The sequence below is a fragment of the Pollicipes pollicipes genome, unplaced genomic scaffold (genome assembly GCF_011947565.3).
Source record: "Pollicipes pollicipes isolate AB1234 unplaced genomic scaffold, Ppol_2.1 Scaffold_3447;HRSCAF=4054_pilon_pilon_pilon, whole genome shotgun sequence".
Taxonomy (NCBI): Eukaryota; Metazoa; Arthropoda; class Thecostraca; order Pollicipedomorpha; family Pollicipedidae; genus Pollicipes; species Pollicipes pollicipes.
Genome location: NW_023596297.1, coordinates 4,750 through 30,992, shown reverse-complemented (window position 1 = coordinate 30,992; position 26,243 = coordinate 4,750). Strand labels below are relative to the sequence as shown.

The window sequence follows — 26,243 nt, the reverse complement described above, 5'->3', positions numbered from 1 at the left end:
AGTGCTTTCTAAACCTACGCATTAATGTCCTAAAGCGTTCAAAGGCAGTTCTTTCAGATGCACCGTATTTTTCGTCTGCCGTTGGCCATTGCTTAGTAGCGCATCGCTCACCCACGGGTCTGACGCCTCGCGGCCTATGGAGAATGCAAGGTGGGATGTCAAGGCTGTTACTAGGATTTGCGAGGGCACATTGTCAAAACCAAGTTCAGGATTTTTATCAGTAATTGATTGTGACTGAATGTCGAACATTTCAAGACAAACCTGGGTTAGTCGTGTCGATATTCATTTTGGACCCATTTAGATTTGCAATCTACGTTGAGGGATCCTCAAAATCTCTGAAAAACCGAACGAATCAGGCAAAGCTTCTGATTTCTATCGGTGTAGCAAAAGTCCATCGGGTCATCGTAAAATTAAGGGGCCAGTGATCTATTTCATGCAGTCGTTCAATGCCAGATTTCTGCACTTTATAAACTGTAAAATACAAAGAGAATTGATCTTGCGGTAGCTTCCGGGTTCTGTTTCTGTTCTTTTTTCAAGGTAAATATAGCAATAAAACGAGGAAAACTGTGCCGCTTGTTAGCAAACAAGCTATCCCCAGCAATTATTTTTTGGAGGGGTCACCATCAGGGGGGGGGGGGGGGGCTTTTGTCAATTCTGTCCCTCCTTGACAAGGTTTTGGCTGCATCCCTGCCTACATACAATAGCGGATCAAATCGGCTACTTTGAGTGAGGGGCAAATGAATGCCCTGTGGACTCATTCACGCTAAAGACAGGCCGCTTCCTGAAAGTTAATTTTTGGCCGTACTGTGGTGTAAGGAAAAATTATTCGGAAATTGATGCTGTTACATATGTTCACTATATGCTTCACACACCACTAAGCAGTAATGCTGACCCATAAGCATGCAGCAAAGCAGCCATGCGATCACTTCGCAGTTGCCCATGCGGGGGACATCCAGGCCAGGGCAGTGACTCGCCGACGGCGGACGGGTGCAGGGCTCAGATAAGGAATACATTAATGACAGGCCTTCATTCTGTGACTTGGATTTTACAAGAGAACCTCCAGTTTATGGTTTGTCACATTTCTTTTAGCAGTTGGTATTTGAAGTTTCCCAGTTTGCTCCACTAAAAGTGCTGCGACAAATGTTGTTTCTTCGAAAGTCGCCGGCGAAATCAAGGTGCATGAAAACTCATCCACTGTGCGCCGTCGATTCGCATTTAGAATTCTGACGTGCCTGTGATCAGGTCGTATGTTAGCGTCTACACTGTGGAGGCAGATGCCTCCCGACGACCCAAAATCCCTACCCGCGCGTGGAATGTTGCTTCCCCAGGGAAAACAGTGTTGAAGTAAACAAATAATGTTAGGAAACTCGATAGTCTCATTTGCTGAATAGCGCGAATGAGAAATGGGCAAGATTGTGATCTGGTGGGAAACAACTGCAGACGCATGTGTCGCATAGCAACCATGATATGTGATTATTTCCATAATATGCTATGTGAATTAAGAGCGAACAATAACCTCATCCCTAACCCCCCCCCCCCCCTCATAGGCTTGCTCTGCAGTGAAAATTCCTAAAGTATACCCTAAGCCTGCCCCCCAACCACCCCCACATTTTGAAATGTTCCTATGCCTATGGTCTGGATAAGTGTTTGCTGTTACCAGTCCAGGTTTGGAGGACACTGAGAGAACAGTGCCTAATATTCAGGTAAGCATATACTTCACCCCGACTTTGGTCTTTACTGTGGCAGCTTCAGTCTTGGCTAGTTCAGTCATCTCACCCTTCAAATATGTGGCCCTGTCCCTCCATTGCCTCCCCTGGCCATTCTAGCCTGTCCTGACCTCCCCTGGCCAGCCTGTCCCCTCTGACCTCCCCTGGCTAGCCTGTCCCTCCCTGATCTCCCCTGGCCAGCCTGTCCCTCCCTGACCTCCCCTGGCCAGCCTGTCCCTCTCTGATCTCCCCTGGCCAGCCTGTCCCTCTCTGATCCCACTGGCCAGCCTGTCCTTCCCTGACCTCCCTTGGCCAGCCTGTCCCTCTCTGACCTCCCCTGGCCAGCCTGTCCCTCCCTGACCTCCCCTGGCCAGCCTGTCCCTCCCTGATCTCCCCTGGTCAGACTGTCCTTCCCTGACCTCCCCTGGCCAGCCTGCCCCTCTCTGATCTCCCTGGCCAGCCTGTCCTTCCCTGACCTCCCTTGGCCGGCCTGTCCCTCTCTGACCTCCCCTGGCCAGCCTGTCCCTCCCTGACCTCCCCTGGCCAGCCTGTCCCTCCCTGATCTCCCCTGGTCAGACTGTCCTTCCCTGACCTCCGTGACCAGTCTGTCCCTCCCTGACCTCCCTCGGCCAGCCTGTCCCTCTCTGACCTCCCCTGGCCAGCCTGTCCCTCCCTGACCTCCCTCTCCTGGCCGGCCTGTCCCTCCCTGACCTCCCCTGGCCAGCCTGTCCCTCCCTGATCTCCCCTGGTCAGACTGTCCTTCCCTGACCTCCGTGACCAGTCTGTCCCTCCCTGACCTCCCTCGGCCAGCCTGTCCCTCTCTGACCTCCCCTGGCCAGCCTGTCCCTCCCTGACCTCCCTCTCCTGGCCAGCCTGTCCCTCCCTGACAGCAGTCGCCTCCGTCTGACCGCCAGGGGCTGTCATGAGCGCCGAGCGGCTCCGGGCGCCGCCGACGCCTCCGGGCGGAGCGCGGCCCGCCGACCTGGCCGACACGCTGCTACCCCGACTGGGACCGGCTGCGGCTCAGCCTCAACAACGCGCTGGGCGACCTGCTGCACGGCTGGGGCCTGCTGGCGGCCTTCCGGCGGCGGGGCGGCGCGCGCACCCGGTCGCCGGCCGGCTCCGACGCCGCAGCCGCGGCACCCGCGCGGCCCTCGCCACCTGAGACCATCGAGATGGCCTCGTTCAGCTACCGGGTGAGAGGGCCCTTCCTGGCACAGGTGCTCGTTTAGGGCAGGTTCGGTGGTGACTTGTGCATGAATTGATGTGGTGTAGCTTGATTCCAGTGGCTGCAAACATGCGTGGGTTTAATTAAGACTTGTGGCAAATCTGCTTTGTGACTTCAAATGAACGTGACATTAAGGGTGAATCAAAGCTTGCCCCTGAATGACTCGTCCGCTGCGACGTGCATGACTATGCCACGTAAGTGGGGAATGTGGTGTTGTTGACTGTGCCTAAGCTTTAGGTGCCTGTTTGCCTGCCACCGGTTGGCTGCTCTGGCTATGGCCTGGCGTGCCGCCCAGCCGTCGGGGCCGCGCTCTGCCGACGCATGAGGTGCACGCTTCTGTTGCAGGTAGCGCCGAGTAGTCCGCTGGTTGGTGGCGGCACCGCGCTCTGTCGCGTGGCGTCGGCACCAGTAGTTGGTAGCTTGACCGATAGAGGGCAGCAGTGGCGCGAGGTGTCTGACGCGGACAGCGGCGTGTGCGTGGACCGTGACTCGACGGTCGGATCCAACGGTGTGGTGCTCTGGGAAGAGGTTAGTGCGTGCGTCGGCAGATGCCTGCTGAGTGCCCTCACTCCTATGGCTGTGTGGCGTCAGTTCATTGCAATGACCATTTCACATGGAGCTGTCTACTACTACCGGGGCCTCATGTGGCGATAAGACAGCACATTCCACGTGCTGTCATACTGCCACATAAGATGAGCTGTTGCGCACCTGCTTGTTCTTCCGCGAATCGAAACGCCAGTATCATTGTGGCGCCTCTCGTACACGGCTGGGCCGGCCAGCTGGCTTGGGCCCGTGCCGTGACTGTCCTGACGGCGGTCCGCTCGTCGCAGCTGGACGGCAGCGGCAGCGGCGAGGGCCACCGGTTCTCGCCGTCCGACCTGAGCCAGCCCAGCTGGTGCGACTGCTGCGGCGATCTGCTCTGGAGCGACGCCGTCGCCTGCCGCTGTGAGTACCGTTCCCGACCCGGTCGCGGACGCATGCGCCCCCGGCGCAGGTGACGCCGCTGCTTGCGAGGTGCCGCGAGGTGCCCCGCGGTCGGACGGGCTTTCCGCCGCCTGCAGGGCGCAGCGCACCCCTGGGTACCCTGCGAAGGTGGCCGCCGCTCGGTCGGTGCGGCGCACCGCGGGGGGCCCCCCGCGCGCCCTTCGGATTGAACTCGGCTTCCTCCAGCGTGCGGCGTGATGCCGTGCATTGACAGCAGTCCATCCCTGGAGCATGTCGCGGAGTATGCCACACAGGGCCTGAAGGAACGCCCACAGCTCGCCCAGCGCGGCGAGGCTCACCCGCGCGGCGCTGGACTCTACGGACCCTCTCCTCCGCCCTGGCGCACTGCGGCCCGTCCGCCCCAAGGAAGCCGTGCTCGGCCGCGCCAGTGCCGCCGCTCCGGCCACCACGCAAAGGCTTACGGCAGGCCGACTCCCACGCTCCGCTGCGTGCGGCCGGCGGCGCAGCGGCGATCGATGGCGGGCGCGCACTGCCGGCGGCACGTGGCACGGCCGTCCGTCCGGCCAGTGTTCGGCGCCGGCTGGTCCCGGCCGCCGCGTGCCGCCGAGCTCCAGTGCTCCCTGTGCTCACTGCGCTCAGGTGCTGTGGTGCTCCCCGCGCTGCGCTCTGCACTGCCGCCTGCGGTGCTCCCTCGCGGTGCCTGTGCGGGCTTCCTGCCGTACCTTTCCATGCAGATGTTCCCGATTTATTGACGTGAAAGGCGACGTCATCACTGTGCGTACGGTGGCTCCAAATGTATGAAAACCTTAGCCGTGCAGCAGTTTGGAATTTTATGATTTGATACAGAAAACGGCAGTCTGGTGCGAATTACATATTGCTCTTTGAGGTACCTTCTGTTCTGTCTGATGTAGTGGAATATGCTAGTTATTACTTTCCATGACACACGATTAGAACGAACCGTATTTGCAAATTTCAACGGAATATTGTGGTGTTTAGGCTAAATGTAATCAGCTGAAGTCAGCCGTCTATGTTGGCCAGACCTGCCCGCCGTCGCATCCAATTTTGTGCCTTCCAGCTGGCCTGATGTCTAGTGGTGCATGCCAGGTTCCAGGGAGGCTATTCGTGATGCTCTGGGCTGATGCCCGCCGGACTGGTGTGGCGCCTACTAGTCCGTTTCATGGGCGGTCCCCACGAGAGTCCGAGCTAAAGCTTGCCCAGTCTGGGGCCCAGGTGAGCCGCTTGCCGATGCTCTGCAATCCACGCCGGGCTCCCGTGAACTAGCCTTGGGAAGGCTCGGAGATTGCACTATCTTACGGAGAAAACGGCTTCCTGGCGCCAGTTTGAGACTGGAATTCTCGGACGTCATATCGGCAGCGGTGTAGTCCTCGGAATCCTCGCGCCGGCTGCTGAGGAATGACCTGATGCTCGCTCTCCATGGGTCGATCTCGCTGTCCGGGAGTCCAGATCGGGCGCTCTGTACGGCGCGAACGACGTACACACGGCAGTAGGACGGACAGGGAGCGCCGGAACCCTCGCCGTCAGTGGAGCCAGACCGCGCTCGTGTGCGTCGGCGCCGGCACGGGCCGGTTCAGTGCTGCGCCGGCCGGCTGTCACCGCCGCTGCCAGTTACGGTGACCGGCGCTCATAGTTGCGCCGTGACTGACGCGGCTGGCGTCACGCTCGTCGTGGTCATAGCAGTGCGTCGATCGCACAGCTCACCAGCCACCCGGCGAAAGGGCCGGCTCGATACAGCTCACCAGTTACTGAGAGAAAGGCGCCGATACAGCTCACCAGCCACCCGGCCAAAGAGCCGGCCCTATACAGCTCACCAGCCACCCGGAGAAACGGCCGGCTCGATACAGCTCACCAGTTACTGAGAGAAAGGGCCGATACAGCTCACCAGCCACCCGGCCAAAGGGCCGCCTCGATGTGGAGGGTTCGGCTGTTTCCTACGGTATTGCCTGGACACGTGTCTGATAGCAGTAAACTGACGCTGAATATTGGATGTTTTCGCAAAATTTTCGTACGATTACCTGTTAGGTGTCGTCACAAACTTCACGTCCGTTTCGGAGACGGGATCAATAGCGATAGCATGCGTCATAGCCTCTATGTTGTGGCGCATATGCTGAGTCAACATCGTCAAGACTGCTCCTTTCAAGTCGTGTACACCTTTCAAGTATTGTGTGCCCCAAACGAACAACGTAACGAACAGTCTCTATTCTTGTCCCAAGTTCTAGCATCTTCCGCTGTGCCCTCCCTTGGGGGCCATCTAATTAACTTGTCCCGGGTTACCGTGTGGTCTTAGCACGCTATCCGTTGCGCCGGAGACAGCGGTTATTGGGTTACGTAACCGGGTGCGTCTGTTGTTGCGGTCTGGTCGGCCAGGTGATGCGTTTGATTGCTGGCAGCTGTCCTGCGCATATGCTGCCCTCCGACGCCCCCTGACGGTTGGGGCTGCACGGTGGGGAGCGGCTCGGCGGCGCCCGCGCAGGGGGAGGGACCATCGAGCCGAGCGTCGTCTCGGGGGTTTCAAAGGCGCAACTTTTGAATAAGTTGCGTCTTTGCCATGACTTTCAGAGATTGCCTTCAGAAGCAGGCACGCCACATGCTCGAATGCATTGCGTGAGCGTGTGTGTGGACGCCCAGGCGCGCGACTGGCGCAGTTGTCACGAAAAGCGTCGTCTTGAAGTGAGTCATCCCTCATCAGCACGTGGCCCGCCTCCTCTCCTTCTCCCAGCCTGAGTCCTGCGCTCTGCACGGTGGCCGGCGGCGCCGCGCGAAACGCCAGCGTTAGCCGCCCCATTCCCGACAGCGGAGAGCGACCCACGACAGCGGACGAAGCCACCGGCCGCGCGGGCCGCGCGCTGTGATGGGTCTCTTGGAGAGCAGCTACGAGCCGGCCGAGGGCGGCGGCCGACCGCCGGGGCCGGCGCCACCCGCCGCCGCGTGGCCGTCGAAGCGCGCCGGCCGGCAGCGCTGGTCGTGTGGCGCGCTGCCGCTCACGCAGCCTGCACCGGCGCCGCGTCGTCTCGATGCTTGTGGGGCCCGCGGCCGCCGGAGCCGGCCGGCCGCAGCCGGTCGGCCGAGGGGTGGCCGCGGCGCCGGGCCGCCAGCCGCCAGCGGCCCGGCGCGCTCCGCCCCGGCCACGCCCACCGTGCCCGGCGCTGATGCAGCCACCCGCCCGAGAGCGCGCCGCACGCACGCTACTCTGCCGCACGCTGCGCCGCCTGGCCGGCGACATCCGCGGCCTGCTGGAGAGCGAGACGGCGCCGGCGGCGGAGCGCCGCCCGAGGAGCGGGCCGGCGACGCAGGCGACGCGGCCCGGCCGGCGGAGGCTGCCGCGTGGCGAAGGGAACCGGCGGAGCTTGCGGAGGAGGCGTGCGCTGAGCCGACACCGAGCGCGGCCGACACGCCGCCTGACAGCCGCGGCGCCGGGCGCGCGTCGCCACGCGCCGAGTGCGGTGCCGGCCGCGGGCGGCGCCGGCCCTGGCCGCCCGCCAGCAGCTGCCGGGCCCGAAATACGGAGCGGCCGGCGGCGGCGCGCACGTGCCGTTGACGCAGCATTCGCCCGACCGGTGTCCTGTTCGCCGACTCCGGTGACGATGTGCTGCGGATGCTGATGGACTGCGAGCCGCCGGCGGCGCCGACCGAGGCGCCGGCCGAGGGCGGACCTGCCGGCGGACGACGCGGCCGGCGCCGGGAGCCCGCTGCCTCCACCGCGGCTCGACTCCTGCGCTGAGGACCTCGCCGCGGCGGCCCGGCCCGCCGCCGGCGCCGCTGAGGAAGTGTCGGATGTGCGTGGCCCGGCCGTGGGCGGCCGCCTGGACCCGGCCGCGACCGGCGAGACGGATACGGTGCCGCCGCAGGACGCGGTGCTGGACGGATCTGGAACTGGAGCCGGACGTGAACGTGGACGTGGGCGTTTTCCGCGCGCGGCGGACGTGGACGACGGCGGCCCGGTGTGGTCTGCTGGCCGACGCGCACGCGCTCTGGCAGGACGGCGACGACAGCTGGGGCACTGTCAGAGCCGCGCCGTCGCACAAACGGCAGCTCCGGTAAGTTCCGTGGAGGCCGCCCGACGCTGCTGCTCCGGCCGGGGCGCGGCTGCTCTCGGCTCAGGTGCTGAGAGGCCCCTCTCTGCTCACCGTGGCGCCGGTTCGACTTGCTGCGCATAGTGCGGTGGTTGGTTTGGTGATTGACAGCCGACCTGGCCGTCTGGATCCAGTTCTTGGCAGTGCTGCTTCTGATGTGGACTCTGGCATGACCCGGTGTCGCTCGACGTTGGCTCCGGGTGATCAGGCTGGTGTCGGGTGTGCCGCCTGGTCCCCGATACCAGCGAGGTCCACCCAGGGGCGCACCGGGTTTTGTGACTAGAGGACTTCCAGGATTGGCCACGCTGCGTTGCGGCGTGCTGGACATAGCGCACCTTCCTACAGGCACCACGGAACTTTCCCTCGAGGGCGAGCTGACTACCACGCCCTTGAAAACCCTCTATACTTTGGGGTCAATTACCAGAGCAAATGTCAGCATTGATTTGCCGAACAGCTGGCCTACACTGATAAACAAATTAGCCACGCCGTCATAAAACCTGACTGAATACCGTCGTGAAAACAGTTGCGGTCCGGGGGCAAGCCGGAATCGATCGCCGGATGGACGCCACGTCCAAAGCCAGGGCCGGTTTCGGCGGCGGCCGGGCCGATCTTTTGCCCGAGGCTCTGTGGTGACGTAACGATATCCCCGCCGAGGCTGGCTGGCCGTAGACAGGCATCGCTGTGATGCACGCCCGTGTGGCATACGATAGCCATGTGGATTGGCAGGGGCGCAGTCAGGATCTGCGAGAATGGAGGAGCAGTTTTTTAGCGAGCTCAAGCTCCATTCAGGGTATTTACGCATTGCAAACCGACGACAGGTACATGCCTCATTGGGCAAGTATACTGGGCGGTGCAAGCAAGGTTTCTCATGCAAGGTGTCATTCAGGCTGCCGTAGAACTTTTACAAAGACGGCCTGACACGCGAGCACCCTGGCTGACCCTTGCAGACCACAGCGGAAGTGTAAAAATACGAAAATACGAGCCCGCAGCGATAGCCGTAAACACATGTCTTCTTCCCGGGAGACAAATAGATCAGCTAACCAGAATCGCCTGCGGGTAATGAGCACGCAACTATTTCCAAACATGGTCGGCTTTCAGCGGAGGTGTGGTGGGAAAGATAACAGAAGAGAACGTCCGACTGCGGTACAGTTTAGACATATAAATCCTTCCGTATGTACCGCCTTAGGTCCACTACAGACAAGAACGCGTTTTGCACATATCACTGCAGTCAAACGTTGGTGTGCATACAACCGCTCAGGCGGCGAACAATTCAAATTTAGTAACAGAAAGCTTACAAGAGACGATGACGTTTTGGTCGAAGCCTCAATCCCGTGGTATGTTTGGCCACCTTTGTTGATTTTGTCTGTCTGGTGGCGTTTCATTTTTCATCCTTTGTCTTCGTGTTCGCGTGTGTTGATCTTCGTCGTTTCAGCTTCGCTTACAGCTCTGGAAATATTTAGGTTCCAGCAGATTCTCCACGTGCCGTGGCGCATACTGTTCTAGCCTAGCTTTGCCGTTGGACCGAACTGATTCATTGGTGGTGTTATATGTGTTGTGAACAGTTTGTGTTGTTCACAGGCTGACTGCATATTAGACACTAGATACATCTCACACACTAGCTGTTTCCCCTCCCACCGCCCAGCAACGTTAGTTGGTAGCGAGAACGGTGCTTGGATCTGCTACGGACAACTATTACTACTGTAAGCGTACGGTAGTTGTACGTGGGTCTGTGCGCGTTGGTCGGAGCCGGTGTCGGCTTTGTCTTTGTGTGGGCGTTTTCCTGGCCTCTGCCAACCCCTCCCATCAATATCGACAAGGTATGGCAGGTCCTGGCATAGATCTTCTGGCTGTGTGCGATGCTAATGGCACGTTTCTAATATTTATTCGCGGCGTGTGTATACTCATCGGGAATAGGGCTAGGGAAACATTGCCGGAATTGGAGCCTGTGTGCCCCATTCTGTCTGCCCTGGGCAACGACCATTCATAAAGCCTGCATCATTTTCCGTGTGACATCCTGTTACCAAAGGTATTGCCGGCCGTCAGGTCCGTTAATGTAAACTCACTTATCATGGGACCTTTACCCCGAATTACGGAGAGCACTCCTACGTCACGGAAGGCCGTACCAGGAGATGGCTGTTGTAACTCAGAGAAAGTCGATTCGGTAAATGGGCTGTTTCCCGGGGGCGAGATTCTGTCGCCGCCAACGCCTGCCGATCACGCTATCCAACAGTGCGCCTTCTCGGAGGGGAGGGTGGCACGGCACGGCCCGCTTGTCCGCGTTCCTCGCTGGGGAGGCGCAGTTCGTTTCTCTCCGCGTGTGGGCGGCCGACAGCCCGTGTCGCCAGCGGGGAGCGGCCTCTGACAGCCCTGTCCCCGATGAAGGGGGCAGCTGACAGCCGTGTTCGCCGGGAGGGAGAGAACTGACAGCCGTGTTCGCTGTGAGGGAGAGAAACTGACAGCCGTGTTCGCCGCTGGGGAGAGAACTGACAATCTTGTTCGCCGCGGGGGGGGGGGGGGGGAGAACTGACAAACGTGTCCTCCGGCGACAGAGAAGCGGCCGTCTTGCCTTTCCTCGGTGGGTGAAGGCAATGGCAATCGTCAGGCAATTTTCTCTAGTGTGGGCTGGGAGAGCCCACTGACAGGTCTTCCTCCCCTCGGAGGATGCTGACGGTTTGTGTTCCCCGCCGGTGGCTGATAGCTGACTGCCCACGCCCCCGGTGCGAGCGATACCCGCCAGCCATCATCCGCGGGCGGGCGGCCGCAGCTGCGCCGGGCCTGCGTGATCAGCTGCAGCCATACAGGGCGTCCGTCCGTCCGTCCCCAGGGCCCGTTCGTCCGGCGGCGGGCCGATCGATGACCATTACTCGGCTCCGTCAGCGGCGGCGGCGGCTCGAGGCGATGACGGACGGCCGCGGCGGCCGCAGACCCGCCGGCCGGCCGCAGACCCGTCGGCCGGCCCTCCCCGCCCCGGCCGCCGACACCGCCCACTGGCCGGGATACCGAGATCGGCCTGAGCGGTGGGCGGGGTCGGCTCGTCCGCGGCCCCCCGCCCAGTCCCCGCCCAGTCCCACGCCCACTCCCCCGCCCAGTCCCCTCCAGTAGGCGGTGGGGAGGGCCGAGACAGGGCGACGCACCGGCGGTCGTCGCTGGTGAGCGCTGACCGCCGAGCGGTGCTCCAACTTGTCTACTTACGACGGACGGATGGGCCCTATGGGTCATTGAATTGTGGGCCGAGACGTCTGCGCGGTGGTCTGTTGGATCGGCTGACATCTGCGGGCAGCTGTGCTGTGAATACCGATGGGAAGGTGGATGTTGAGAGGGGAAGATTTCCGTACCCGTTAAGGAACCTGAGTGACCTATCTGTCCTTGGGACGGGTCGGCGGGGTGCAGTCCCTTCAGCGAACCTGTGCAGCCGCATGTTGGATGCAGTCCCCCCAGCGGACCTCTGCCGCTGTCTGCGGGCGGCCAGGCCAGACGCCGCCGCCGCCGTCTGTTTGTCTGCGGGACGGCTGGGCTGGCAGCCGGGTCCGGTTGGCTCGTCGCCCGGCGTCGACATTCCTGGCCAGCGCCGTGGCGCGCCCAGTGTGGCGGGTGACCTCACGTCGTCGGCACCGCGGGCGATCGCCCCCGGCTGGACCACGCCCGCGCCGGCCGCCGGCCCGCCAGTGACCTCCGTGACCTCCGCCGGCGGCCGATCGACCCCGCCCGCGCCCCGCACCGCTTCCGGCGGAGCTAGCCCACCCGCCGCCGGCCGCACCCCCCTGCCGACCGGCGGAGCTAGGCCAACCTTCCGCGGCAGGTCTCGGTGCGGCCCACCGGCCGGCGTCGAGCCGCGCGGGCCGCGGCTTACCGGCGTGCCCTCCTGCGCTGCGCGTGCTGGCGGTCGCGATGCCCGTGCGGAGGAAGCTGCTGGGGCGCTCGCGCACTGGCGAGCTGCCCCTCCCGCGGAGCTCAGCCGGTCCAAGAGTCTGCGAGAGCATAGCGAGCGGGCCGCCGCCCGAGCCCAAGCTGTACAAGTCGCAGCTGATGGTCAAGTTCTCAAAGCCCAGCTTCTCCATCTACCTGGACTACTCGCCGCGTGACAAGTGCTTTCGGGTGGCGTACATCGTGGAGGGTGAGCTGGCGGCGCTTCGTCCGCCGTCCGGTGTCACGTTCCGCCCCCCCCCCCCCCTGCCCCTCGTTCCCTCCTGGCCTCAGGAAGTCTGTCAGCTGGTACGGGGGCACCGGCGGCATGGAGGCGTAGTTGTCCAGGCCGGGGTCCTCTGACGTCACGGTTAGGGGGGTCCTTTGACGTCACGGCCGCCAGCTGTCAGGTGCCGCCCGGCACGGCGGCTCGCTATCGACCGTGCCCTTTGATGACCCCCCCCCCCCCCATCGTCCCCCTGGCCACGCGTCACCACCTCCTCACGGCGGGTGCTTTTTCGTCTGCTTGGGGGCGTACTCCGTGAGATCGCCCGTGAAAAGTAGCTTCCGAATGGTGGCACCTGACCCATCCTGGTCACGTGGGGCTGCCGTGGTTTTGTTCGAGTACTGGGTGCGTTGCGTGACCCGGGTTGGTGTAACTGTCATACCCCTGGTCCGGCTGGAGGTCACGTGTTATGTATCCTGGGTCATCGCAGCGAATCCCCTTGGTTCCGACTGGTGCCAGTCCATTTATTGTCCTGGCCCCCGGGTCTGCGTGGCCAGTCCCCTGCTGGTCTTGGTGGAGCATATATAAGTATTAACCGATCACTTCTTCGACAGCTACTGACATTGTGGCTTGGAATGCTGTGATTGAAAGCCGGTATTCTTGGTGGCTCAGTGATTCGACATCAATCTCAATCCGGGCCGTGCGACGACGGTATGAGAACCGCCGTGGAATCACGAGACAGAGCATGAGCAGACAGGGATGGGACGCCTCGCCGATGATGCATATTGAGCATTTGGCGACCGCCGTAACGTGGAGAAGACGGCACGGCGCCGCGCGTGCTCCCAGTTCTTCTTTGCATCCTGCCCGAAACTCTTAATCCACCACCTGTAAAGACAGCCGCCGATTCTTGGTTGCCTCCAAGGGGCAAAAGCCAAGGCCTGAAAAGCCGGCATGTGTGCAGCCGGGCCAGTTTTGCTTGGCCAAACCAACTCTCGGCGACCGTTGGCTTGACCGTAGCGGGCAGCCCGGCAGCGTCAGACGCGGGGGAGACTCTCCGCCCTCGCTCGTCGGTAGTCGGCAGCCTGGCAGCGTCAGATACGGGGAGACCCTCAGCCCTCGCTCGACCGTAGTCGGCAGCCTGGCAGCGTCAGATACGGGGAGACCGTCAGCCCTCGCTCGACCGTAGTCGGCAGCCTGGCAGCGTCAGACGCGGGGGAGACGCTCAGCCCTCGCTCGACCGGAGTCGGCAGCCTGGCAGCGTCAGACACGGGGGAGACGCTCAGCCCTCACTCGTCGGTAGTCGGCAGCCTGGCAGCGTCAGATACGGGGAGACCCTCAGCCCTCGCTCGACCGTAGCGGGCAGCCTGGTAGCGTCAGACGCGGAGGAGACTCTCCGCCCTCGCTCGACCGTAGTCGGCAGCCTGGCAGCGTCAGACGCGGTGGAGACGCTCAGCCCTCGCTCGTCGGTAGTCGGCAGCGGAGCGTTCCGCCCGTGATCAGCTACCCTGCTCGAGCTCCGCCCGAACTGTCCCTACAGCGCAGCACATCGTCCAAAGCGTGCGGTAACGACGGCAGCATCATGTCGATGATTAGAACGGCACTCTCCGTTGTGGGGCCACGCGGTCTTCGTGCGAACAGTTGCGCCACGAATTGCGGGCTGCCCCCCGCCCGGCAAGCTGCGACGGGCGTGCCCCGTCGCCAGGGTGGTCATGTTTGTGATCCTAACAGTGACAGGCCCATGGCAATGCCCCCGTCGTTACGAAGCTTTGCGAACGCGTTGTACGTTCACAACTCATGTAATGTGTAACAAATCAACACGTGTTATGTCCCGAACAGTGCGGCTTCCGCCTCGGCCTCTCCCCAGAGGCGGCCCTGCGTGATGTTCTCATCCACGCTGCCATCAGCATGGGTAATGGTCACGTGACCGCGCTGGTCACAGCGGCCACCTCTGGGGCTTTTGACAGCGTCGAACACGGCCATCTGCCGGTGAAGCTGGGGTGGTGTGGGATCTACGGCGAGTGGTTTTGTGTACGGTTCAACGGACGAGCCCTAGTGACCACGGCGGCTACAGCGCTCACTCTGCCTCACACGGCCGGGCGCAGGGATTATCCGGGGTCCGGTACCATTCCGTCTGGTTACATGTGGTATGCTGCAACATATACCGCGTGGTGAGATCGTTAGGTGCGAGAACGACGCTCATTTTCTTGACACTGACCTAGCAGTAAACTTTTATGGACTTAAAACAGTTTGTCTCCACTCTGGTCCCCAGAACTCACTCAAGTGGTTTTCTCAGAACCATTAAAACACAAAGCCATCAAGAAGTGGAATAATTAGTTCTAACCACGGCGCCAAAACACAACTTCATATTGTTCTGTGCTTTTCAGATACTCTGAAATCACCCCAGTTCAGTCGGTCGGGGTGCTGGGTGTCACCGTCCATGGGGCCGTGATGTTGGACAAATGCCTACGAAGGCGTCATGCGGCAATGTTTCTGTACATGGATCGCACTGGTCAGAATACGGCACCCTACGCCCGCTGGAAACCAGGCAGATGCTGGCGGGGCGTTAGCGTGTCGCCACAGAAAATATCGCATAATTGTCCTGGGATGTTGCACGATTATACACCTGAGGTAACTGCAGACATGCATAAACGGTACCCACACTGTCGCGGTCCTCGGAGACCGTGGTAAAGCGACCGAGACGGACCAAACTCAACTGGCTGCGGGTGGACCGAGCTCAACTGGCTGCGGGTGGAGGAGCCGCCCATGTACGGACCATGCAGCCGCTCCGGTGTGTCCCGCCGTTGCACAGGGGCAGCCGTCGACCGCCAGCCCCACAATCCACGCATGCGGACAGAGTTTGACAACGGCGCTCATTTCTGAGTCGTGCAACGCAAGCTCGGAATGGGTTGTTCGCGAATGGGAGATGTTGCCCTGGCTTGGATGTTCACCTGTTGGATGTTCACATGGATGTTCTTGAGACCAGACTTACTGAAAACCGACAATATTTGTGTGATGACTGCAGCGTGTTCTGACCGGTTTCGTTTTCTTAGGGTTTGCTGTATTTGTGTGTCGCGTACTATTATCTGTCACTGACGTGAAACGCTGGAAAAAATGTGGGACGTTCCCGAAATATATGACTGATTGATTTATTACTGAACGGGTCGACTGATTGCTGGGTTGGTTGATTGATCGATTTATTGATGGATTGATTGATTCTGTGATCCAGTTGTGTCTGGTGTCTTTTCTGGTGTCTATGCATTTGTTATCTTGTGTCTCGTGTTTTTGTGCCGGATCAATGACGCTCGTGGTTGCCAGCAGACGGCTGTAGCTCCTAATTGCATATTTATGTCAGAAGTGGCCAGTCCTCTTTTTTGCGAGCATTAAACGTAATGTTTAAGTTGATCCATGAGTTATGTTTCCTGAAAGAAGATCTGCACAAGTTGTTGTGTCCGCACGCCTTTATTCAGGAAGGTTGTTTGGACAGTTTGGGCAGAAATGGTGGTCATTAGTACGTATTGCTTATTCATCTGATCTGCCGCTCTAACGCTCCGTAACCTACGGCCCCTGTATTCGCAGACTGCAGCTACACGTGTCACCAGCGGTGTAGAGATGTCGTTACCCTGGACTGCCCTTCGGACACGTCCAGCGACCTGGACCTGTCGGAGGTCACTGATCCCAACCAGGACGAAGATCTGATCGAAGTGCAGACTTTAGTGGTAAGCCCGGCCGAGCTGCCACGCACCAGGAGCGCCGCCGGTCCGGACACGGCGGAATGTCGGAGCGCCGCCGTGTCCGGACACGGCGGAATGTCAGAGCGCCGCCGGTCCGGACACGGCGGAATGTCAGAGCGCCGCCGGCCCGGACACGGCGGAATGTCAGAGCGCCAGGCATGGTGACAGTAGTTGGATAACTGCTCGCTTCATTTAAAAGGTTTTTTTGTGTTCATTCTGTTCTCACATTGTTTATTTGGTTCCGTTTTTCGCTCTTGATATTGTCCATTTGCCGGTGAAATGACGGGGCCTACCGAAAATTGTTCATGAGATGCACACGTACAAAGTCCAGACATCTCCTGCTGGTTCGTACGACATCCGTTTGCCTGATAGCTGTTCAGTCCTCTGCAAAGTTTGGCCTGCATGTGGGCAAGTGACGGGCTGGTCGGTATCGATAGACCATTCGAACCCCGCTCACCCTTTGTTTGGGCATAGCCTTTCGAGTCTCCATAGGTGATTCTCTCAACGATCCTCAATGAAAGTGGTGAGTGGCGGGGAAATGTATGTTTCCACAAATATTAGAAGAGGCTGTGAATTTCTATAGATATGTGTCGTAAAATAATTTTTCGGCGAGCGGAATCCCTTTCTAATGCTGAAGGTGGCTTCTGCCCGCGCTCGTCGTCACGTGCGATCAAAGGGCCCTCGCCGCCACGAGGAAGAGCCAGGAGAAAAGCGGTATCGGAAATCTCCCGCCGAAGCGCATCAGACAAGTACATCTGAGCAATGGGAAATGTGAACTCTGACGGTTCAATGCATCTGACAATGTCTTATTGCAACGTTAGCGACCGCCCTGTTATCTGAAGAGCTAAGCATGCTACGACAGCGTAGCATGCTGCAGTATGCGGAATGCCGAAAATGCTATGGCGGCGCTGAATGGCTCTTGGGAAACTCGGTCGAATATGTACTAGACATCATGTGCACATGGGCACATGTGCACTGGACATCGGCAGATGTGACATGTGCTTTGTCATGCGAGGTCAAAGTGGTGAAGGCTATTGTTATCATGGCCCGCCCTGGACTAAACAAGCCACGTCCAGGCGGAATACAGTGTTGGAAAGGTTTTCCCAAGTTGTGAGTTATGTTCCATTAAATTTAGATAAGCGCTGTTTTTTTCATTTTTGAAGAAAATGTCACCGACATGACACCGAGAATCAGGACAGAAATCACAAACCGGTAGGGTCACAAATTCCTCATTTCACGTCACGTGTAAAAATGATGAAAACTGAAGTGCTCTAAATTTGACTAGCGTTTGTAAAAACGTCAGAACTTATTTCGTAAACGACCTCAGAGGCGGGGATCTACGGCCCGCTCGTAGAGCGAGGTTGAACGAATATCCTACGGTATAAAATGCAGTAATCACGCGACGCGCAACATCCCGTTGTCAAAACATTCCGTAGTGTGCTGAGCCACCAGCGTGTGGCGAGAAGTTCCTGAGCCACCTCCAGGGAACACGACGTCGTGGTCCCTCGCCCCTCCTCAAATTGCTCATCAGCGCCGCACGTATATGCTCCCGCCGCCGGATTTCCATGCTGGCCTCGCCGTGCGGCCGTTGAGTCTCGTTTAGCGCCGTGTCGGACTGCTAAGGCCGGGCCATTACGTATTCAGGGCCGGCCCGACTGGCATTGGGCTAACTCGGCGCCGACTTCATTTGTCCTCTAATGCCACCGTAATTGTGGTCGGCGGCCGGATAGCCCCGACCGTCCGGAATGTGTGTGTGTGGGTGTGGGTGTGGGTGTGGGTGTGGGTGTGGTGTGGGTGGGTGCGTGCGTGCGTGCGTGCGTGCGTGCGTGCGTGCGTGTGGATGGCCTGTGTGTGTGTGTGTGTGTGTGTGTGGTGTGTGTGTGTGTGTGTGTGTGTGTGTGTGTGTGTGTGTGTGTGTGTGTGTGTGTGTGTGTGTGTGTGTGTGTGTGTGTGTGCGTGCGTGCGTGCGTGCGTGCGTGCGTGCGTGCGTGCGTGCGTGCGTGCGTGCGTGTGGATGGCCGTATTTGCGTATTGGGCGTCGGGGCTTTCTGCGTCTTGCCAACAGCGAATGCTTATCGTCCACGTGGGTATGCAGTGATCGGTGCTACGGCTTCTCGTATGGGGGGGGGGGGGGATTTGGCGGTCCGTTCCTCTTTTTCCGGCGGTGGATTTTCTCGGAGGTGCGACTGCGAATTGATGATTCGGGGCCGGTTGGCCGTCGGCCTAGTTGGGCGGCGCCGCGGCGACCGTCGGGCGGCGCCGGTCGTCTCTGCTGACGCGGACCGGCGCCGTCGACAGGCCGGGGGTCGGGCACAGTCTGGACGGGGCCTGCTGCCGGGCGGCGCCGGTCGTCTCTGCTGACGCGGACCGGCGCCGTCGACAGGCCGGGGTCGGGCACAGTCTGGACAGGGCCGGCTGCCGGGCGGCGCCGGTCGTCTCTGCTGACGCGGACCGGCGCCGTTGACAGGCCGGGGTCGGGCGCAGTCTGGACGTGGCCGGCTGCCGGGCGGCGCCGGTCATCTCTGCTGACGCGGACCGGCGCCGTCGACAGGCCGGGGTCGGGCACAGTCTGGACGGGGCCGGCTGCCGGGCGGCGCCGGTCGTCTCTGCTGACGCGGACCGGCGCCGTTGACAGGCCGGGGTCGGGCGCAGTCTGGACGGGGCCGGCTGCCGGGCGGCGCCGGTCGTCTGTGCTGACTAGGACCGGCGCCGTCGACAGGCCGGGGTCGAGCGCAGTCTGGACAGGGCCGGTCGCCAGGCGGCGCCGCGTCTGTTCACTGTCCTAGGCGGACCGGGCGAGGATAGGTCTGCGGCCGTCACCGTCGTTGCGGCGCCTTATCATGTGGCGTCATGGTCACCCGACGTGACGGACCTATTGGGACTGTAATGGTGGCTGATCTGCTGGGACGTGGCTTCCCCGACGTATGCCTTATGGCCGTGGCGTTACTCGACCTTGCGCTGGTTGTGCTACGGTCGCCCCCGACCTTGATTGCGCCCCGACGTGATCATGAGTTAGTGTGATTGCGGCCTAATGTTATCGCGCCGGACGTCAGCCATATCGCCACATGAGTGTCTCCTGGTTACGGATACGAACGTGACCGGATTATACCGTGACCGTAATGGTGGCCTGAAGTGACGAGCCGGTCACATGCATGGCCCAGCGCGCCGTGCCTGGCGGGAGCCGCCGGTCGCCTGGCCGCCGGTCCTGCGCTCCGGCGCCTGGCCGGAGGCGGGGACGGGGCCACCGCTCAATGGTCTGCTCATTAGGGCGGGCCCGGCCTGGCGGGAGGCGGTCGTCCTCGTGACGAGCTGTCTGGAGCAGGTGGTGGCGGCGGCAGCCGGGTAGTTCGTCTCCCGCCTCATTCTGGCGGTGCAGGGCTGGGCAGCCTGCCGTCGGCGAGACAGGCCTGGTGTGAGACCGCTGCAGACGTCACTTGTCTCGTCCTGTAGGACTGCGGCAGACGTCAGATTCCCGGTCCTGTTAGACTGCGGCAGACGTCAGATTCCCGGTCCTGTTAGACTGCGGTAGATGTCAGTTTCCCGACGCTGTGAGACTGCGGCAGACGGCTCTCGATGCTGTGAAACTGCGGCAGACGGCGGCTCTCGATGCTGTGAGACTGCGGTAGACGGCTCCCGGTCCTATGAGACTGCGGCAGACGGCTCTCGATGCCGTGAGACTGCGGCAGACGGCTCTCGATGCTGTGAGACTGCGGCAGACGGCTCTCGATGCTGTGAGACCGCGGCAGACGGCTCTCGATGCTGTAAGACTGCGGCAGACGGCTTTCGATGCTGTGAGACTGCGGTAGACGGCTCCTGGTCCTGTGGGACTGCGGCAGACGGCTCCCGATGCTATGAGACTGCGGTAGACGGCTCTCGATGCTGTGAGACTGCGGTAGACGTCTCCCGGTCCTGTGGGACTGCGGCAGACGGCTCCCAATGCTGTGAGACTGCGGTGGACGGCTGTCGATGCTGTGTGACTGCGGCATAATGGCTCTCGGTTCTGTGAGACCACCACAGACGTCAGTTGCCCGGTCCTGTGAGACTGCGGCAGACGGCTCCCGATGCTGTGAGACTGCGGCGGACGGCTCTCGGTCCTGTGAGACCACCACAGATTTCAGTTGCCCGGTCCTGTGAGACTGCGGCAGACGACTCCCGATGCTGCGAGACTGCGGCAAGCGGCTCCTGGTCCTGTGAGACTGGGGCAGGCGGCTCCTGGTCCTGTGAGACTGCGGCAGACGGCTCTCGATGCTGTGGGACTGCGGCAGACAGCTCTCGGTCCTGTGAGACCACCACAGACGTCAGTTGCCCGGTCCTGTGAGACTGCGGCAGACGGCTCCCAATGCTGTAAGACTGCGGCAAGCGGCCCTTGGTCCGGTGAGACTGCGGCAGAGGTTGGGTCCCACTCTCCTAGCCATTAGACCACTGAGCCCCACGTGCCGGTGGGCCGGCTTTGTGTGCGGCCGTTGGACCCGCGTGCGTCGGCGCGCGTCGGACCGAACCGACGCCGCCCTGATCCGGGATGGCAAGTGAGCGCGCGTGCTGGCGCGTGCCAGTGGTGGGTGGCTCCCAGAAGCCCGCCCTGTCCGCCGCCCACCGGCCAGACAAGGCAGCCGTGCTGGACACAAAGTCGCCCTCCGGGATCAATACTCGGCGCGTTGGGATGGTATTTTTCGGGTAGGAACGGGTGCGGCTGCCGGTGGCGCGGCCTCCGACGCTGCCTGCAGCAGTGTGGAATGAAAAATGCAACGGGAAAATGCCGAACCTGTCCTCTGGGACCGCGGCAGGCGGCGTTCAGCAGCTCGCCCACGTCACATCACGCTGCTCGTCTCTGGGAGAAGTTGACGTGCGCTGTCGCGCTGCGAAGCTCTGATTGCGACATTGGACCGGTCTCCCTCCACTATTGGCCATATGTCTCGGTGATTTGGTCTCTTTGTTCCTGCGCTTCTCCGCGCGCCACGCCCCGCGCGCCCTGGATGTTGCGTGGACCAAGCTGAACGGGCGGGCCGTCTCCGAGCGACGGGCGTCGTCCGCGCACGCGGCAGTCGTAACTCCGTGCGCCTCGCGTCCCGGCCGGCCGCCCGTCATAAGATGGCGCTCGATGTCTCAACTTGAGAGGATGTCCCCTGGAATTGTGTTCCATCAGATGCGTCTCGCAGTTATGCCCCGCAATAACGGCGCGTTTGGGCCTAAACAGGGAATCTCTGGTGGGGAGCGGCGTTTAGGCTGGAGGGACGGCAGCGGATCGAGCCACTGGCTGCAGAATGGAGCACTTTGACACGAAATGAGCTGCCGTGGGCGTCTTGGCAAGATCGATGGCGCTGTACGAATGAGATGCTCTCACTCTCACCACGTATGCATTCGGCCAACTTCGTTTATGCCTTCTTTCCTCGAGTGAAACCAAACTCGATCATCGCCAGACACTTGCCGTGGGCATGAGATAACTCACTTGGCTCTGCGGGCCTTATTTCATCACCTAACGGAGTCAGCCTTGCATTAGAGCACGCTCCCAGGAAAAGACGCCGCTGTCTGCCTGCCACCGCCGGGGCCGGGCAGCTTCTGCCAGTGCCAGCTCCCTCGCCCCGTCTGCAATGAAAGCGGAATCGCAGATGATCACGGCCTAGTTCCCCGTGTGGAGTCCCAATCATTCCTCTCGGCGAGAGACGGTGCTGTGGCGTGACTTCGACGTCCAGCATAAACGTACCCATCCACGGCGTCAGGGCTCCACGGAATATGATCCGCAGAATATGTTATTCACTCAGCCATGCGGCCCGCGTGGAGGACCGGAACCGACCGGGAACAGCACCTAGCGCTCGCATGAGCCCGTCGCGTTCGTCCCTGACGCCGCCCGGCGCGTGCGCTGGTGGCGGGCGGCACAGCGGTGCACGCGTGTCTCCGTCGGGCCGCGGGCCTGCTGCCCCACTGACCGACTCCTCCGTTGCAGCGATGCGACAGCGCCGCCGTGGCCGAGGTGCGAGGCACGGACGCCGCCATCAAGGCCGGCATGATCGAGAAGTTCAACGCCACGTCGCAGGGGCTCTACATGACTCTGGTACGTGCTCGGTGTGTGGCCTGCGGCCGTCTGCGCGTTCCGCTCTCGGTCGTGTCAGTCGAGCTGGTCGTGAAGGATGCGCAGCAACGGGTCGGCAAAGTGAGCCGACCGCAACGACGCTGGAGCCTGGTCCTGGTCGATCTCCGACGGTCGCGCCCTCGCCGCGCCGTCACCCCGCGAATCCCGCACCAGCAGCGTCCGGACGGCGGCGCTGCGTGCCGCCGGCGCCGGAACGCCCCGCCGCGGGGGGCCGGATGCGGATGCGGCGGCCGCCCAGGCTTCCGCAGCCGTCTCCGCTGGTCATTCGGCCTCGCGGCGTGGTCCGTACCGCCTGCCGTGTACCGCCCGAGGGTGACCCGTGGCTGAGGTCGTCGCCGGTCCGCGTCTCCGACGCTTGCAGGGCGCGCCCGCTGCCTGGACCCGTGCCCGTCCTGGACCCGTGCCCGTGCCCGTGCCCGTGCCCGTGCCCGCTGCCTGGACCCGTGCAGTGCTCTGAGACGCCTGCCGACCGTCCCCCGCCCGCTCCTGTCCCCGCCCTGTCCCCGCCCCGCGGTGTGTGAAGGCGGCCAGCCTGTCCCGTTCCGCGATGGAGGACGAGGAGCAGCGGCGGGCGGCGCCAGGCCAGCCAGCGGCGCCGCAAGTCGGAGCGCGAGCGGCGCCTCTCCATCGTCTCCATCAACGACGACGGTTCCGAAGACCTGGTGGTGCGCGACATCGAGTGGGTACGTTCGCTGCGGAGTCCGCCGCGGAGTCGCCGACTGGGACGGCGAACGGACCGCGGTCGCGCGGCCCGCCGCAGTCCGCTGCCTGGCGGGGCGACGGTCGCCGCCGCCGCCGTCTGTCCGGCTCGCCGCACCTCCTGCCGTCGGGCGCTGACGGCGGGCGCTCTCGTCCCCGCCCACTGTCCGCGTGGCGACGGTGACTGCGGTGCCGTCCGGGTGGGCCGGGGCGAGCGCGGACGCCGGGCGCTGCCGTCCCGCGCCGCTCCCCCGGGGCCTGATGGCTGCCTTCGGCCGTCGCCGCCGCCGCTCTCTGGGACCAACTTGGACGGGAGAGCGTCGCTGTTTGGACGGCGGCACCAAGTTGAGTCGTTGGGAGTGAGATACGACTGTGAGGAAGGAAGCGGAACTCCCCCTCCCCACTTCTCCCCTGGGGAGGGGAGGGGGGCGGGGCGAGAGCGAGCCTGGCATGCGTCCCTCGGGCAGGCAGCACGGTGTCCGGACCGGCCGGTGCTGTCCCTCTCTCCCCTCCGCTCCACAGTGTGGGCCGTCCGTCCGCGGCTGACGGCTGTCGCGGCCTCGGCGGACCTGGCCGAATGACGGCCACTCAGAGGCGCATCGAACGGGCGTCAGTCCCGTGGGAGCGGCGCCCCCGATGGCGGCCCGCCCGCCGCGGGAGCGTCGGCCTCCGACGGGGCAGGCGCGCCGAGCCGTTTGGCACGTGGTCTCAGGGTGTTTTCTCTGCCAGCTTCTCCGTAGCTTTTTCCGTGATTTGCTTACCGTTCGGATGCCTCCCGCCAAGTCAATCAATTTATGAGTTGCTACGGGACGCCTCTACTGATATCAGTGAATTGCATGGCGTGCTGCGTTTTTTTGGCGTTATGGCCCAGCTATTTTGGTATCATGCAATTCGATTTGCTTTGTATGTTGGAATGTTCCGCGAAGCATTTTCACATGTGCACAGAGTCTGCTTCCAGTCCCCGAGCACATGTTTTACTAGTTTCAGCGTCGGTTTAATGGCTACGCTCTGCTTGACCTCGGCTTGAGATTATTTGCATAGCCTCAATACGGTTCCAGCGCATGCAGTTCCATCAAATTCCGTTTACGACGTACGTGATAGCTTTCGCGCAGTGCCCACGCTGCGCCGTTTCGCTGGCCCGTTGGTAGCATTGGCGTGGCGTCGGCCGGTCCAGCCACGGCAGCGGCCTGTCGTCGGCGGTCGTCGCCAGGTTGCCCCCCGTACCGGAGGAGTTACTGGGACGCTGCCGCCCTAAGCCCGAGGTCGTTCGCGCGGCGCCGGCGGGCGTCACCGGGAAGGGGACGCCGGCGCAGTGGGCGGGTGCGGGGGCCGGACAGCGGGGGCGGCCCGCCGCCGGACGCGGTGGCTGTACGTGGACCCGAGACCCGGGAGCCGGCGGACGGCGGTGGCTTTACGGTGACCCGGGGACCCGGGAGCGGGCGGCCGGCGGTGGCGACGCGCGGCCATTGATTTGTGGGCCCGCGGGCCATGTTTGTATCAAGCGGCTACCGGAGCGGCGGCGGCCAGCGTGCATAATTCAGCGGGCCGAGTGGCATCGATTGTTCGCCGGCCGGCCGGCGAGGTCAGCTGATGTCACGCCCCTCCCCTTCCCGTGATGACGCCCGGCTGACCTCCGGCCGCGCCGTCAGCTGACGCGCCTCGCAGCCTTCCCGCCGGCCGAGCTGCCAGCGGCGCTCGCCGACGCCCTCAGTGGGAGAGATACCTGTTGCCGGCGCTGGGCAGCCACTCCGCCGCACCATCGCTGGGGATCGGCGCCCGCCGGCCTCCTCCCCGCCGCCATGATCTGGCTGTGCCGGCGGAACGACGTGTTAAGCTAGCTCCGTGAAGGCTGGGTCCGGCGCGCACGCAGACGTTGGCGCTCGCGGAGCCGCTCAGAGTCGATTTACGGGCGGCGCGGCGCGGCTCGGGGGGTTTTATTGGTGCGTTGTATCCGGAAGATCCGCCGGGCGGGCCGTTCGGTTGTGAGGAGCGCCGCGCGGTCGGGAGTTTGTGATCCGAGTGGGGAACGGCTGCAGCGCCAGGACCTACGCACTGCGTGAGCCGCTTAAGCCTGCGCTCCCCCCCCCCCCCCCCTCCACCGTTGAGCCGGGCTTACCGCGCGTCTCTAAGCAAAGTTTAGTGGGCTCCGGGTCGCCCAGGCTAAGAGCACAGCGGGGAGCGAGGTTTGTTGCGCACGGGCAGGGAGGTTTTGTGGTACAGGGGGGGCGTGGCGGGGCATGGATAAGTGCGCATTGCGGAGCGGGGCGGGGCGTGCTGTGTGGGTGGCGGACCGGGATCACGTTCAGTGGGGTGTAGCGCGTGGGTGCGGACCGGGGTCACGTATCAGTGGGGTGTAGCGCGTGGGTGCGGACCGGGATCACCTTCAGTGGGGTGTAAAGCGCGTGGGGTGCGGACCGGGGTCACATTCAGTGGGGTGTGGCGCGTGGGTGCGGACCGGGGTCGCGTTCAGTGGGGTGTAGCGCGTGGGTGCGGACCGGGGTCACGTTCGGTGGGGTGTAGCGCGCGGGTGCGGACCCGGGAATCACCTTCAGTAGGGTGTAGCGCGTGGGTGCGGACCGGGATCACGTTCAGTGGGGTGTGGCACGTGGCGCCGGCGTTCGTAACGGTCGAACGTTCGTAGCGCCGTAACGTTGCCCAGTAACGAACTAGGCCAGACCTCCAACGCAGAGTCGGCCTGGTCGTGAGTAAGAACCTGGCCGGGGGCTTACATTGGGGCGGGTGAGGCCTCTAACGCAGGGCGAGGTTCAGCCCTTGCGAGCAGCCGGGTTGGCCGGTTAGCGGTTGGCGAGCTCCAGCGCGGACCGCGCGGCGGCGCTGGGGACGGCGCCACAGTCGGCGGGGGCGCCTGAAGGAGGCCGATAGCGGCCGTTGTCTCCGGATGTGAGGACCTCGGCCGCATCTCCGCGGCGGCGGCCAGGGGGAGGGTGGCGGGGGTGGGAGGCCGCCGCTGTGTTGTGCTGTAACGACGGCTAGTGCCGAGTTGGATATGGGCCAGCAGTGGCCGGATGGCCAGATGTGACTGTGCCGTTGTGTGCCCTTGCCGGCTAATGTCACCGTTGCTGCAGGCGCCGTGTCATAACTCTCGTTTGAAAATCACGGCGATGAACTTGTTTTCTCGCGGAAGTCCGATTTCCGTGCGACGAAAGGGATGCCAGGCAAGATGGGCCGTGGAAAAGTTCAAAATAGCGAAGTATTTTATGTTGAGCTGTCACATATCAAATGCTTTTAATGGCGCGTGATAAATACTCCTGGCGGCGACTCCCCCATAAGCGCGCGGCACATGCGTGAATTCATCTGGATTGGCCCATGTTCCGAGTCGTAAAGATCGAACGCAGTCATCGTCCAGCGTCCCTAACGAAGCCGCACCGTCGCCGCGCCGTGCGGTGCAGTGTCAGGGCAGGCGCGCCCGTGCCGCGCGCGGTCGTACTGACCCTCAGCCGCCCTTCCAGTCCGACGACGGGCAACCGTCCTTCCACGGCTTCGTCCGCGTGCACATGAACCTGTTCCGGCCGATCAAATATCGTGGCCCGGCACGCGGCCGCCGTCCATCTACGACGTGCTGCAGCCCGGAGCAGACGCTGGAGCGCACGCTGGCCTCGTTCTAA

General features: G+C 62.4%; 1 protein-coding gene across 1 annotated transcript; it reads left to right on the top strand.

Annotated features, from left to right (window-relative positions):
* The first annotated feature begins 2,820 nt into the window (after positions 1-2,820).
* On the top strand, positions 2,821-26,243 carry LOC119091438 (uncharacterized). Its single transcript, XM_037214233.1, has 7 exons — positions 2,821-2,902; positions 3,280-3,462; positions 3,765-3,879; positions 15,676-15,815; positions 21,772-21,879; positions 22,521-22,601; positions 26,088-26,243. Exons 1-7 carry the CDS (start codon positions 2,882-2,884, stop codon positions 26,241-26,243), a joined length of 804 nt encoding a protein of 267 aa, XP_037070128.1. The 5' UTR covers positions 2,821-2,881.

Excerpts from the sequence above, each read along its gene's own strand:
- LOC119091438 (XM_037214233.1), top strand. The coding sequence starts at position 2,882 with ATGGCCTCGTTCAGCTACCGG. Across the intron at positions 21,880-22,520 it reads AGGGGCTCTACATGACTCTG|TCGGAGCGCGAGCGGCGCCT; the intron begins GTACGTGCTCGG and ends CGGCGCCGCAAG. Across the intron at positions 22,602-26,087 it reads TGGTGCGCGACATCGAGTGG|TCCGACGACGGGCAACCGTC; the intron begins GTACGTTCGCTG and ends CCGCCCTTCCAG.